We start from the raw sequence: 16,002 nt of genomic DNA, 5'->3' as shown, positions 1-16,002 counted from the left end.
CCAAAATGGTTAGTTATGTTTTTGTTTTTTTAATAAAGCAACACATTTCAATGCAAGTTCCAACAATGTATGAGTAGAGTTACTCACGTTTCCTTCATTTGGGTGTTCTCATGTTCACAATGGGTGTGATGAAAGGTGAAAGACCAACATTCTGCACTCTCAGTCAGTGCTGATTTCAACAAATTCTATAACGTAGCAGCTGTCATTCCTTCTTTCGCAAATGGCCGTAGAGGATTCCACTGACGAGCAGTAAGGGAACGCACAGCCAGGCCAGAATGAAGCAGTAGCCAAAGTGACCTCTGTTCAGATCTCTGGAGTCGTTCAGGATCTCTTTCCGGTGGAAAGTAAAGATGAGGCACGCCGCAAAGTCTGTGAAACCTGCAAAAGAGTCACCACTGATCAAAATGATAAGTCGATATACTACACTATATCTTAGATACGCTACATCAGACCTGGGCAAATTAAGGCCCCGGGGCCGCATGTTAAGCTTTTCAATCTGGCCCACCAGACATTCCCAAATGTTTTTTTTTTAGATCTTCAAGATGGAAACTTTAGCTGCCATTATGATGTGCAGTGATGTTTTCAAATGACCGTAAGTCTTGAACTAGTATTTCAATGGTTGGAATCTGCGCTTTTGCATGATATACTAGTTACTATGGTAATCTAAGTCACAGCAGCTCAGACGAGGCACCAAGCAGTGTGGGTGGGGAGCGTTTCCACAGAGTGTTTCCAGAGCGGCCAGCATGAAATGCGGGTGTCAGGGACAGACGCGGAAGGAGATTTGTACAACAAAGTTCAAAAGCTTAGTTACATATCAGATGCATCAGATTTTATTTTTATTTTTTTTGTTGGTTTGTTGCATTTTTTGTTTCGTTTCACATGATTGTAAAATATGATCGAGAGGGGGTGTGAAGTTCATGTTGTCAATATTCAGTGTTTTATCGTTCATAGTTAATATTGTAAATCCCACATTCTTTATTTTCATGTACATTCTGTGTGTCTCATTCAGTAAAATAATGTAAAATTCCATTCCATTTTTAAGGCGGTCTGTCATTACGTTTTTAGCATTCAATCAGACATTATTGTGAGGTTTTGTATTAGTGTTCCTAAAAAAAGATATTCCGGCCCCCAGACATATTTTTTTCTCTTAAGTTGGCCCCCCGAGGCAAAATAATTGCCCAGGCCTGAGCTACATGATGATGTTACTTTCTTTCCTTTGCATTAAAACACTTTGTGATCTCCTCTTATTCATGTTGCTTGTAATATACACTACCGTTCAAAAGTTTGGGGTCACATTGAAATGTCCTTATTTTTTAAAGAAAAGCACTGTACTTTTCAATGAAGATAACTTTAAACTAGTCTTAACTTTAAAGAAATACACTCTATACATTGCTAATGTGGTAAATGACTATTCTAGCTGCAAATGTCTGGTTTTTGGTGCAATATCTACATAGGTGTATAGAGGCCCATTTCCAGCAACTATCACTCCAGTGTTCTAATGGTACAATGTGTTTGCTCATTGGCTCAGAAGGCTAATTGATGATTAGAAAACCCTTGTGCAATCATGTTCACACATCTGAAAACAGTTTAGCTCGTTACAGAAGCTACAAAACTGACCTTCCTTTGAGCAGATTGAGTTTCTGGAGCATCACATTTGTGGGGTCAATTAAACGCTCAAAATGGCCAGAAAAAGAGAACTTTCATCTGGATCTCGACAGTCTATTCTTGTTCTTAGAAATGAAGGCTATTCCACAAAATTGTTTGGGTGACCCCAAACTTTTGAACGGTAGTGTATGTTTAGAAAATATCTATACATGTAGTACATTAAATACTGAAAGAAGACTATCTTTCTAAAGAATTATATTTATATAAAGTTTTCGAAAAAGACAAAGTTGGTGAGTAGTTTGTTTTCTTAAAAAGCACAGCTATATGGCAGAGAGGTGATGATATTTAACCGGTCCCACAGTTAATATTAGTTGTTAAGAACAATTGTTTACAAAATAAAGTAAGGTAAATTAAATCAAATATAATTGGTCAAACAGTTGACATACCATATAATTTGTTTACAAAAAAGTGGTCACAGTTGATATCGTCATATACATTTTTTTTATTTTTTTTTAGAAAATATAAACTTGGTTGAATAGTTGATTTTTTTTTGTCTTACAAATAACGTTTACCAAATAAAGTATAACAATAAATAAATAATGCAGTGAAATTGATGGCATATGAAATAATTTGCATGAACAATACAGTAAAATGCCATTTAAATAAACATTTCAAAGGTCTAACTAGTCAGACTTTTGATTGAAATTGGCATTAAAAAAACATAAGAACATTTAATTTATTGTAATTTGCAATTAGTGTTCGAAAATGTATGTTTAAAAAAGTACCAAAAATTTGCTAAATTACTCTTTAATAAACAGAATTAAATGCTCGGGAAAGTCATTACTGCCTTAGTTAAAAGAAAAAAAAAACTCTCAAATATTTGGAAGATGCAGTTGAGAGATGTTACATGAGAGCACAATGTGCCTTCCGCCCGAATGCAGCTGAGATAATCTCCAGCACCCTCCGCGACCCTGAAAGGGACAAGCGGTAGAAAATGGATGGATGAGTGTGCGTGTGGGCCTTTAAACAGTGCTGCCTGGTGCCAAGTGACGTCTAATGTTAGCGAGAGCAGTTTTAGCTCAGCTGTGTTTGTTATCTTAACAGCGGCAGTTTGCCAGCAGTAACGGCAGCTCTAATGTCTGCTACCTACGTTTAATAAAAAAATTGGAATGTGCTTTGACGGCTGTCATATTATCTCGCCCACAAACTAGGTATTGTAGAATGACAGGTTGTTCACTTCAATTATTGATTTGTTGGTCATTATTCCCACGTAGTAGTAGTAGTAGTGTGCGTATGTGTGTTTGTGTACTTAGTCCAAATGTTTGCTTTGTGATGTTGCCTCCTATTGGATATCAAGTTCATTTTAGTGTGGTGCTGGTTGTTGTTTTTAATACATCATCCATCCATCCATCCATTTTTCTACCGACTTTGGTTGTTGGGTGTTGTCAGCACAGTAACAATAGAAGACAAAGTACTGTACCTGCAAAGCCTTGGCAGAGGCCCGTGAAGTAGAAGAGGCCTCCTTTGGACATGATGAAGAGTTGAGCCACAAAGACCGTCAAAGCGATGGAGGAGAAGACCACGGACAGAACCATCAGGGCCTGGACCGATTGCAACCAGTCTGGAGTACATGGAAACTTTAAATCCAAGCCACAGTGTAAATGAGACATTATGCATCCTTTACCGCTTTCATTGGTGACGGCACACAGCCATGTGTCTGAGGCGTTGTCATGGAGACAGTTGTACCACAGGTCGCTGATTTCAGAATCGGCCCAGATCCACCACGACTAGACACGTAAAAGGGACAGAAAAAGAAATGCTGACGTGCTGCTAAACTTCTTCCATATAGTTGAGCAAACCAAAAGTGGAAGAATTTAGAGTTCATCCAAAACACTTGCCTCAAAAGTCAGACAGATCTTGGAGTTTAAACTGAGCACATACAGAGTCAACTGCACGATCGCGTCTTTTGCTTGTTCTTTGGCTTTTTTCCGTTTTCTGATAACCGTACAAGAGTGATTACAACCACAGACCCGGCGATAGATACAATTAATGATTGATACAACAGGAATTAATAAGATATCCACATATCTGTTACATTTATGTTGGTCGGGAACCCCAGGATGCAGAGACAGGAGATGACGTGCAAGTACAAACCCCGTTTCCATACGAGTTGGGAAATTGTGTTAGATGTAAATATAAACGGAATACAAGGATTTGCAAATCCTTTTCAACCTATATTCAAATGAATGCACTACAAAGACAAGATATTTGATGTTCAAACTCATAAACTTTTATTATTTTTTTGCAAATAATAATTAACTTAGAATTTCATGGCTGCAACACGTGCCAAAGTAGTTGGGAAAGGGCATGTTCACCACTGTGTTACATGGCCTTTTTTGCAAATCATTGTATTCCGTTTATATTTACATCTAACACAATTTCCCAACTCATATGGAAACGGGGTTTGTAATAGCATGTATGAGCACAAAACAAAAACTAGTGCAGCTCGAGAGAGAGCACATAAAACAAAAAGCTAGTGCGGCTACAGAGTGTGCACAAAACCAAAGCTAGTTTTGCTAGGGAGCGCACACAAAACAAAAGCTAGTGCACCTAAGGAGTGCACACAAAAACAAAGCTATTGCAGCTAGGGGGTACACACAAAACAAAAACTAGCGCAGCGATGGAAAGGCACAAAACAAAAACTAGCGCAGCTATTGCGTGAACACAAAATCTAGTGCAGCCAGGGAGTGTACACAAAACAAAAAGCTAGTGCAGCGTGGGAGTGCGCACAAACCAAAACCTAGCGCAGCTATTGAGTGCACACAAAAGCTAGTGCGGCTAGGGAGTGTACACAAAACAAAAGCTAAGCCAGCCTAGGAGTGCACACAAAACAAAAGCTAGTGCAGCCCGCGATTGCACACAAACCAAAAGCTAGTGCAGCTCGGGAGTGGACAGAGAGCTTACACCTCTAGGTAGCGTAACCACAAAACAATGAAGACAAACACAAGCAATGATTCACCGTCCAGAGGAAAAGACTGGCATATGAAACATCCTGATTGGCAACCGGGAACAGGTGTGTCCTGGTTGCCAATCAGGGACAAATGAAGAAGCAGTCACCCAGACTGGAGAAAAGTGCAAAAAGGAATACATGAACATAAGAAAACAGAGTTCAAGCCAAATCATGACAAAATCAACTCCAACATATGGCTATACAAACTTTTTGATATACAAACCATAAACCGAATAAAAATAAAGTCTACTTGATTGTATGGATCTTGTCTCAAAACGTTTCATCCAACCATCGTGAGCCTCGCAGCACAGCCATTTTGTGTCCGGCGGGCTGATCGATCTCTGGTGTTCACTGCTCATTGTTTGTCTTTTCAGTGTTGAAGGCTTTAGCTATGTGCTTTATCTACTTTTTAGGCTGGGGTTTTTTTTTATAGCAGTTTTGAGAGCTCAATGTGGGTCCAAAGAAAGCAATGGAGAAATGTTTGGAAATATCCAGAAAGTATCCACAGCGTTGTTGACACTGCCTGCCCCTCTCTTCCAATCCATGCCAAGAAGATTGACGATTGTTATTAAACAGAAAGTTGACCCATCACCCTCTTGTTAGGTTTGTTTGATGTGCAGTACGGTATAGCACTTTACATTTTGTTCAAAGTGTACAAACTTTTCCTAAAATATGGACTTTTGTTGAAATTGGTACCAATTATTCATGTTTATGGAGACATTTGCTTTAATATACAAACGTTTCTATTTACACACCCTGTTCAAGAACCAATTAAGTTTGTAAATCGAGGTTCCGCCGCAAACAAGTTATTTTTATTCAGCACAAGCTAATGCAAAGTAAAATATATGAAGACAAATCAAGCATGCCTGGCTTTCTAAAAATGTTACCCCATAAAAGTGTGTATTCTGCAAACACCTTCCTGCTCCCTTGTGTATTCAAAGGTTGAGTAGTTGTACCTATTTTTGGTTTTATTATCAATCAATCAATCAATCAATGTTTATTTATATAGCCCTAAATCACAAGTGTCTCAAAGGGCTGTACAAGCCACAACGACATCCTCGGTACAGAGCCCACATACGGGCAAGGAAAAACTCACCCCAGTGGGACGTCGGTGAATGACTATGAGAAACCTTGGAGAGGACCGCATATGTGGGTAACCCCCCCCCCTCTAGGGGAGACCGAAAGCAACGGATGTCGAGTGGGTCTGACATAACATTGTGAAAGTCCAGTCCACAGTGGATCCAACACATCAGCGGGAGTCCAGTCCACAGCGGGGCCAACAGGAAACCATCCCGAGCGGAGACGGGTCAGCAGCGCAGAGATGTCCCCAACCGATGCACAGGCTAGTGGTCCACCCGGGGTCCCGGCTCTGGACAGCCAGCACTTCATCCATGGCCACCGGACCTATGCAACTCCCCCTCGCAAGGGACAGGGGAGAAGAGGAGAGAAGAAAAGAAACGGCAGATCAACTGGTCTAAAAAAGGGGGGGTCTATTTAAAGGCTAGATTATACAAATGAGTTTTAAGATGGGACTTAAATGCTTCTACTGAGGTAGCATCTCTAACTGTTACCGGGAGGGCATTCCAGAGTACTGGAGCCCGAATAGAAAACGCTCTATAGCCCGCAGACTTTTTTTTGGCTCTGGGAATCACTAATAAGCCGGAGTTCTTTGAACGCAGATTTCTTGTCGGGACATATGGTACAATACAATCGGCGAGATAGGCTGGAGCTAAACCGTGTAATATTTTATACGTAAGTAGTAAAACCTTAAAGTCGCATCTTAAGTGCACAGGAAGCCAGTGCAAGTGAGCCAGTATAGGCGTAATATGATCAAACTTTCTTGTTTTTGTCAAAAGCCTTGCAGCCGCATTTTGTACCAACTGTAATCTTTTAATGCTAGACATAGGGAGGCCCGAAAATAATACGTTACAGTAATCGAGACGAGACGTAACGAACGCATGAATAATGATCTCAGCGTCGCTAGTGGACAAGATGGAACGAATTTTAGCGATATTACGGAGATGAAAGAAGGCCGTTTTAGTAACACTCTTAATGTGTGACTCAAACGAGAGAGTTGGGTCGAAGATAATACCCAGATTCTTTACCGAGTCTCCTTGTTTAATTGTTTGGTTGTCAAATGTTAAGGTGGTATTATTAAATAGATGTTGGTGTCTAGCAGGACCGATAATCAGCATTTCCGTTTTCTTAGCGTTGAGTTGCAAAAAGTTAGCGGACATCCATTGTTTAATTTCATTAAGACACGCCTCCAGCTGACTACAGTCCGGCGTGTTGGTCAGCTTTAGGGGCATGTAGAGTTGAGTGTCATCAGCATAACAGTGAAAGCTAACACCGTACTTGCGTATGATGTCACCCAGCGGCAGCATGTAAATACTAAAGAGTGCAGGGCCAAGAACCGAACCCTGGGGAACTCCGCACGTTACCTTGACATAGTCCGAGGTCACATTGTTATGGGTGACGCACTACCTTATTTTTACACTTGTAGAACAGATGTATGATCTACTGAAGCGTTAATAAAGACTTTATGGCAGCAACGGCTTAACCCTGGAACAGAGCAATTAATTTTCCAATTGTAATGTTGCAAGTTTTTTAACTTTGGTGCCATCTCCTGGTGAAAGAATGAGCTCATTTCATACTTTTAATGTTGTTTCTGTTTTCAAAGGTGAATGGTTGTACTCTGGTTTAGTTTTTTTGAAATATAAAAGTGGTTTGATAATTTTACACGTGTATGACATTTAGGAAAGTTACGTTTTGACCTTTTTTTCCTGTATAGTCATTAAAGCTCTGATGATGGCAGCAGAACCATGGAACACATTCATTTTATATGATCCCTTTTCGGGGCGCCATGTCTTGGTGAAAGCGTTAGACAGCAGCTCACCTTCTCCAAGGTGGCAACGAGCAGCATGGACAAGGTAAGCAGATGCAGTACGGTCAAGGAGATGAGCAGGAAAACCATAGTTGACGGAGCACGTGAGGATCAGCAGATTGTTAATCTGTATATGAAAATATGAAAAAAACAAAAAAAAAACACATGTCAAGTCAGAACTGGGCGATTCCATAAGGAAGTGTAACCATGAGTCACAGCTCAGCTTCCTCTTGTGCCTCCAAGATGAAAACTTCGGTGATGTTAGCTAACATATTTGATTTATTAGGGCAATCATAACATCTGGCAGTGTTTCCATGACATCACAACCCACAGAGCATTAACTTGGAGCCTTTTTCAAATGACATATTCAAGTCTATAAGACACTCCACAACCACAATTTTATGGAAAAAATGTCCCTCAAAAGTCAAACAAACCACCTTCAGCAAGTCTCATCAGACTTCAACTCGGCGAGCGTCTAAAGCAGGGGTCGGGAACCCAAAATGTTGAAAGAGCCATATTGGACCACAAATACAAAAAAGTAATCGGTCTGGAGCCGCAAAAAAATAAAAGACTTATATAAGTGTAATAATGATGGCAACACATGATGTGTCTATATTAGCTATATTAGCCTACTATCAAAATGACTATTTGTCGCAGGCTGACCCAAATCTTCGTTGACAGAAATGTTGAAATGTAATATTTATTCTACACATTTTTACAACATTAGTAAAACTTCTCAGAGGGTGAGATAACTCCTGGAAATGACTGGCTTAGAATGACCAAAGGTATATTACAATCTTTGCAAGCTGGGTAACATTTGCTGTGGTCTGGAACAACATGGCGCACAAACAACTATCAGAAATGCAGCCAATATTACGTACAGATAATGTCTCATGAAACATGGAAAAATAAACTAAATACACATAAGCAAAGGAAATTAAATGAGCTCAAATGTACCTACAAATGAGGCATAATGATGCAATATGTACATACAGCTAGTCTAAATAGCATGTTAGCATTGATTAGCTTGCAGTCATGCAGTGACCAAATATGCCTGATTAGCACTCCACACAAGTCAATAACATCAACAAAGCTCACATTTGTGCATTCACGCACAGTATAAAACATTTGGTGGACAAAAAGAGACAAAGGAGTGGCATAAAACATGTCTGTCTGTGGCAGCGTCGGAGAAAGTTGTATATGTAAACAAACAACGGGGAGTTCAAGGACCGCTTAAATTAGTAATACAAAACGGCACTTGCCAAATACTCTCATCAGTGAAGCATGGATAACATAAACAGTGGGATTTCTAACAATTAGGAAGGTTTGTGTCATGTTTGTCCTCCTACAGAAAATATATTAAAACAAAACATTAATTTTTTCCCCCTCATCTTTTTTCATTTTCACATATTTTTGAAAAAGCCTCCAGGGAGCTACTAGGGCGTTGCTAACGAGCTGCATGCGGCACTAGGGCCGCGGGTTGCCGACCCCCCGATCTAAAGGATCACTGCACTAGTGTTGTCAGAATAATTGTGTCTAAAACTTTGTGTTACATTGAGTTCAGCTCGCCCTACGAGAGGACAAAAGCTGTCTTTGATCCTACCAAGCAGAAGGCTTGTAAAACTCCACTGTGTACGATGGGAAGCGACATGAAGGCGTCCGTTTCTTTTTTGTATTGTAATCCACAGGAAGATTTTATCTTGACCCGAGAGCTACAAAGCGGAGAGGAAGCAGGACCTAACGCATGCTCCAGGGACCTTTTATTTGAATTGTTTTACGACCTTTTCTTTGAACTTTTTTGTAACAAAGGCTGTTTACGACCCCCCTCCCTTAGAAACAGCTGTTGCCATGTAATCAGGGAAAGTCCAAATAAAAGAGGAGGCGTACAATCTTTCGTCAGAGCGTGGTGGAGACTGTTCAAGAGTACAGCCCAGACGTTTCTCCTCAATTGAGCCAAATTTAATTCTGTCTGTTTAATTCCTTTGCTTCTTTATATGTTTAATAGATGTCATCAGTGTTTGAACCTGACAATTGTGTTGTGCTTTTTCTGTATTTTTCTAGGTGATGTCACCACAGAAGACGACATGAACAAGTGATGATGACGACCATAGAACAGGAAATGGAACTTACTGTGAGACAGGCTGCAAAGGGTATCAGTGATGGCAAAGAAAGAGTGTGATGATAACCACAGAACCAGAATACTGCAGACCGCTTTCCTAAAATCTAAATATGCTCCAAAGGTAAATGCTAAAAACTCGGAGTTCAACCTAAGACTTTTTAAAGCTAGGCCATTAAGGACACATTTTATAAGTCAGAATTGTTTGTGTTTTTTTCTTTGTCTTTTTGTACGGTGTCACTACTTGATAGTGATGGCAAATAGGGAAAGTGTGATGATAACCATAGATCCAGAACACTAAAGACGGCGTGTGAAGTCAAACTGCAAAGTCGCTTTTGAATTCAAACCATTTTGCGTACAAACGAAAATCTTTCCAAAATTAGGCCAAAAAGAAGATTTTTTGGGGGGGTGTTTTATGGGTAATGTAACCACAGAATACTACCAGTAATGGCAAAGAAAGACAAGTGATGATACCCATAGAACAGTAAATGGACCTTACCGTGACATGGTAAAGTGGTTCCTGTGTTTTTGAGTGATACCACCACAAAAAGGTAGCAGTGATGGCAAGGAGGGATAGTGTGAAAACGACCATCGAACCAGGACTCTAAAGAAAGACCTGTTGATGTGTAAATACGCTCGAAAATCGAAAGCTCTTACAGTAAAAACATTGAGTTCAAACCAAATCTTTTTAAGACTATTGTTACGGTGCAAACACCTGCCGCCCCTCACTCTGCTGTGCGCTCCGCTGTGCGCGCCTCGGGACACGCCCACGGGCGTTCCTCTCCTGCACTCACTCATCAATCAACACACCTGATGAGACCCCTACCTTCTTAAGCCAGCACATCCTGCCTTCCAGTGCCAGAACATAGCTACTTCTACCTGTACAGTAAGCCTTACATGACTCTAGTAGGGATGTCCGATAATGGCTTTTTTGCTGATACCCGATATTGTCCAACTCTTAATTACCGATACCGATATCAACCGATACCGATATATACAGTCGTGGAATTAACACATTATTATGCCTAATTTGGACAACCAGGTATGGTGAAGATAAGGTCCTTTTAAATAAAAATAAAAAAATACAATAAAATAAGATATTTTCTTGAATAAAAAAGAAAGTAAAACAATATAAAAACAGTTACATAGAAACTAGTAATTAATGAAAATGAGGAAAATTAACTGTTAAAGGTTAGTACTATTAGCGGACCAGCAGCACGCACAATCATGTGTGCTTACGGACTGTATCCCTTGCAGACTGTATTGATATATATTGATATATAATGTAGGAACCAGAATATTAATAACAGAAAGAAACAACCCTTTTGTGTGAATGAGTGTAAATGGGGGAGGGAGGTTTTTTGGGTTGGTGCACTAATTGTAAGTGTATCTTGTCTTTCTTATGTTGATTTAATTTTAAAAAATAAAAAAAATAAAAACAGATACCCATAATTTAAAAAACCGATACCGATAATTTCCGATATTACATTTTAAAGCATTTATCGGCCGATAATATCGGACATCTCTAGTCTCTAGCTTCCTTGCTTATGTGCTTCCTCGCTCTTTGTGTCTCCCCCCCCCTCCCCCGTTGTGCTCATTGTGTCTTGCCCTGTGTCGTCAACCAGCAGCCCTTCGTCATCCCCTGGTTTCGAGCTGTGTGTCTCATCTCCCCGGATCCCCTCTGGACTTTCTGCTTCCTACCTGGATCTCGACCTCAAGCTTGCCCCCGGAAAACAACGCCTCGCTCCAGCCTCTGACCTCCTGCCTGTCCCCGGACCTCCGAGCCTGCCTTGCCCTTTCTGGACTTCCGCACCGATCTCAACACGCACCTTCAACACCACCCGGTAACACTCCACGTATAATCGCTACACATAGTCACACCGTATACATTTAGATTAACTTTTTAACTGATGGCATGGTCACCAAATCTGGCCCGGGGATGACACCTTATTGGCCCCCCGAGTTCAGTTCAAAACTTGGGAGACAAACATAAAAGCCTCATTCAGGATTTGGGCTCATTTTAAGCACTACTTTGGTTTACAGACTATTTCTAGTCTTGGACCCATCAATGCTAATTGTGCCTTTTTAAGGTGGTCAAATCTAGGCATTAACAATAGAGATGTCCGATAATATCGGACTGCCGATATTGTTGGCCGATAAAAGCTTGAAAATGTAATATCGGAAATTATCGGTATCGGTTTCAAAATTATCGGTATCTGTTTCAAAAAGTACAATTTATGACTTTTTAAAACGCCGCTGTGTACACGGACGTAAGAAGAAGTAAAGAGCGCCAATAAACCTTAAAGGCACTTCCTTAGCGTGCCGGCCCAGTCACATAATATCTACGGCTTTTCACACACACAAGTGAAAGCAAGGCATACTTGGTCAACAGCCATACAGGTCACACTGAGGGTAACCGTATAAACAACTTTGACACTGTTACAAATATGTGCCACACTGTGAACCCACACCAAACAAGAATGACAAACACATTTCGGGAGAACATCCCAAACCCGCCCACCTCAACCTCCTCATGCTCTCTCAGGGAGAGCATGTCCTAAATTCCAAGCTGCTGTTTTGAGGCATGTTAAAAAAAATAATGCACTTTGTGACTTCAATAATAAATATGGCAGTGCCATGTTGGCATTTTTTTCCATAACTTGAGTTGATTTATTTTGGAAAACCTTGTTACATTGTTTAATGCATCCAGCGGGGCATCACAACAAAATTAGGCATAATAATGTGTTAATTCCACGACTGTATATATCGGTATCGGTTGATATCGGAATCGGTAATTAAGAGTTGGACAATATCGGATATCGGCAAAAAAGCCATTATCGGACATCTCTAATTAACAACATTAAAGATTTATACATTGACAACACTTTTGCCTCTTTTCAGCAACTGCGTAATACATTTTCAATCCCTGAGCAACATTTCTTTTGGTATCTACATATATTTTTTGATGTGTTTTTGACACCACTTCCAACTTTAAAAAAGGCTCAATTACACATATCGATAAAAAAAAAAATGTCTTCTCCTTTTCTGTCTGAGTCTTTGACTTCAATGAAATAACTTGGAAAGGGTTTGAGTCTGTCTGAGGATAGTTGGACAGAGATCTTAAGTAGAGTTCATAAGTCTTCCATTTGTGCCAGACCCCCTAATGCAGGAGTCGGCAACCCAAAATGTTGAAAGAGCCATGTTGGACCAAAAATACAAAAAACTAATCTGTCTGGAGCCGCAAAAAATGAAAAGCCTTATATAAAAGTCTTATAATGAAGACAACACATGATGTGTTTATATTATACTATCAAAGGCTGCTGCAAATCTTTGTTGACAGAAATGTTGTATTATAATTTTTATTCTACACATTTTTGCAACATTGGAAATCATAAGTAAAATGGAGGCTTCTCACAGGATGAGATAACTTCTAGCTCAGAATGGCCAAAGGTATAGATGTGTGTGTCCAAGTTAAAGGAAACGGCAGGCTCTCATCTTCTAATGGATTTATTACAATATTTGTGAGCTGGGTAACGTTTGCTGTGGTCTGGAACAACATGGCACACAAACTCAGAAATGCAGCCAATATTACATACACATAACATGCCATGAGACATATAAAGAGACTATGTGTATATATTTTTTAACGTTTATTGCGCCTTCGGGTGCGTGTTAGAGTGATGAAACACTGCAGGAGTGGAGCAGCAAAATTATATTTTCATGAAATAAAAGCATGTTTTATTGTAAGTTTATGAGCTGGAGTATGTTTAGAACTATATAAAGACATTTTATTTTGGGTTTATTTTGTCAGAAAAACTAACGACTGCAATTGAGTGCATCCAGGCACCGCCACTCATGTCCTTGGTAGCAAAGATGGCGCCTGTTGTTTAGTTGGCCACACTCTCTTCATACATCACTCCGAGCTAATATAGCTCTGGGGGCATCACTGGTGATCTGTTTGGGCGTTCGTCAGGAAGTGCTATGATCCTCTGGAGATGACATCATAACTTTTAAAGTCATAATGCATGCTAGTAACAAAACATGTTTAATAGTGATAAAAACACACATTTTGCCTATAACCTGTGAACTTTAAGCATTGCGTACACTTGTATTTGACCCCTTTTTGCTCATAACAGCGATCAAAGTACTACTACTACTAATACAGTGTCATCATCATCATTTCTTTTTATTCCTTTCATGAAAATGCATACATATACAAGCCACGTACAGTCATTGTTTTTGTTTCTTATACATTTCCATGATCAGAAAGGAGCAGATGGAAGAATACTATTCTTATATTTATCTGCCCCCTTTTTAACACCAATGATTTTAGATGACTTTATCACTGTTCCTTCCACCAACATCCAAACTCCAACATACTTTTTAATTTTCCTTTAAGCATTTTCAACAATGACACGTCCAATCAAAATCAAAAATCAGTTTGATATAATTCCACACTGCAAAAACTGAAATCTAAGTAAGATTAAATATCTCAAATAAGGGTGAAATTTGCTTATTTTCTGTCTTATAAGATAATTCTTCTCAGTAAGCAGATTTTATGTTAGTGTTTTACTTGTTTTAAGTGTTTTGGTCCTAAATGATCTCAGTAAGATATTACAGCTTGTTGCTGAGATGTTATGACCTATATTGAGTAAAACATGCTTGAAACTAGAATATCAACTGTTGCAAACCTGTGTCACCAACATTCACACGTATAAAACTACTTTTTCAAAGTAATAATTTCTTATTTCAAGCATGAAATAAAAAAAACATGACTTTGACACAATTCTGTCTCATAATTAAACTGACAGTTAATATTTAAACACTTAACATGTGACATTTCAAAACAATTTTGAACAGAAATAGTTCATGCACATTCAGATAAATTCTTCAAAATTACAATAAAAAAAAAATTGGCCAGGGGCCGGGCTGTAAATAAATATATATATATATATATATATATATATATATATATATATATATATATATATATATATATATATATACACACTATATTCCTTGCTCACTAATTGACTGAAAGAGCACGTACTTGGCGCGATGATGTCATGTTATCGAAGGGAAAATGCATTTTCAGACAATATGATTTGCCTGAGCGTTGCCTTTTTGCCTTTCCATTAAGAAAAATAAACTAGTTTTTAGTATAAGTTTGCTGGTTTCAAGAAATGTAATGCCGAGCGCATATCATTATGTCAAGATATAGTAGCATTTACTTAATTTAAGAATATTTTTCAACATATTGAGAACAAAGGTCTCATATTTGTTTTTGCTATCAAGAAAAGTGCACTTGTTTTTAGTGAGAATATACTTATTTTAAGATATTTTGGGGTTCATTGAGGTTAGCTACTACTTGTTTTGGAAAGTCTTGACAAGCCGAATTGTCTTGTTCTATTGGCAGATAATTTTGCTTAGTTCAAATAAAATACCCCTCATTTTTGTATTTTTTTTCCTTGTTTTTGAACACTGACTTTTTTAAGTCTTTCTTTAGAGAATTCCATGCTTTCACACCAGCAACAGACAAGCACATTTGTTTCAAGTTTATTCGTTTGTTGGATGTTTAAAGTCATACGGCCTTCTGTGATTCTCATCTTCAGACGTGAACACGAATAACTTTTGTAAATCCTTCTGAAGAACTTTATTTCTAGCTTTGAACATCACTAGATAGAGTGTGCAATTCTATCACAATGTCTTTTAGTTTTAATATTCCTGCCCTAATGGAGAGTGGATTTGTGTGGTCTCTATATCCTACTGTAAAAATGATACAAATTACTCTGTTTTGTGAAATAAATAAAGGCATTATGTTGCTGTGATATGTATTTCCCCATATTTCTGCACAATAATTGAAATAAGGTAGAATAATTGAGCAATATAACATTCTCATTATATTATAAATAAGCTTTTAAATACCTTATTTTTCACATGCAATACATGAGCTTTCCATGTCAACTTTTCATCTAGGATGACCCCAATAAATCTGATTTCAGACACCTTGTCAATTTTCACATTGTTTATGGATAAACTAACTTCTTCAATGTAGCCATTACCTGTGGGGAACCAGAAAAAAGTCCATACAGTAGATGAAATAATTAAGTTAGTTATTAAAGACGTTCCTACCAGATTTCAGCGCGTTCTCCTCTTTTCTTGCACAAACTGTCATAAAACGTGAGGAGAGGAGGAATGCATGGAGATATAGAAGTGGGAGGAGAAGTGCTCTACACCCATTTCCTCCGAGCGTCACCCTCCTCCCCCTCATAACTGTGGTCTGGACGTGCAGATCTCACATCCAATTCCTTTGAATCTGCCAAAAAAAACGGTGCTGTGCCCCCTCCTGTCACATAAATATGGCTTACAGGGCAGTATGCGTGGAAT

General features: G+C 38.9%; 1 protein-coding gene across 1 annotated transcript; it reads right to left on the bottom strand.

The window, feature by feature from the left end:
* Positions 1 to 13: 13 nt before the first annotated feature.
* Positions 14 to 16,002, bottom strand: LOC133643660 (epithelial membrane protein 3-like). The gene is made up of 5 exons (XM_062038337.1): positions 15,748 to 16,002; positions 7,512 to 7,626; positions 3,290 to 3,392; positions 3,086 to 3,226; positions 14 to 378 (listed from the first exon to the last, which is right to left on the bottom strand). Exons 2-5 carry the CDS (start codon positions 7,587 to 7,589, stop codon positions 203 to 205), a joined length of 498 nt encoding a protein of 165 aa, XP_061894321.1. The 5' UTR covers positions 7,590 to 7,626; positions 15,748 to 16,002; the 3' UTR covers positions 14 to 202.

This window comes from Entelurus aequoreus, linkage group LG26 (assembly GCF_033978785.1).
Source record: "Entelurus aequoreus isolate RoL-2023_Sb linkage group LG26, RoL_Eaeq_v1.1, whole genome shotgun sequence".
Classification (NCBI taxonomy): domain Eukaryota; kingdom Metazoa; phylum Chordata; class Actinopteri; order Syngnathiformes; family Syngnathidae; genus Entelurus; species Entelurus aequoreus.
This window is presented reverse-complemented; position numbering and strand designations above follow the sequence as displayed.

Bases quoted from the DNA above. Each gene is read 5' to 3' on its own strand.
- LOC133643660 (XM_062038337.1), bottom strand. From the start codon at position 7,589: ATGGTTTTCCTGCTCATCTCCTTGACCGTACTGCATCTGCTTACCTTG. The intron at 3,393-7,511 runs GTGAGCTGCTGT...TTACGTGTCTAG, and splicing joins TCGTTGCCACCTTGGAGAAG to TCGTGGTGGATCTGGGCCGA. The intron at 3,227-3,289 runs GTAAAGGATGCA...CATGTACTCCAG, and splicing joins TGCCGTCACCAATGAAAGCG to ACTGGTTGCAATCGGTCCAG.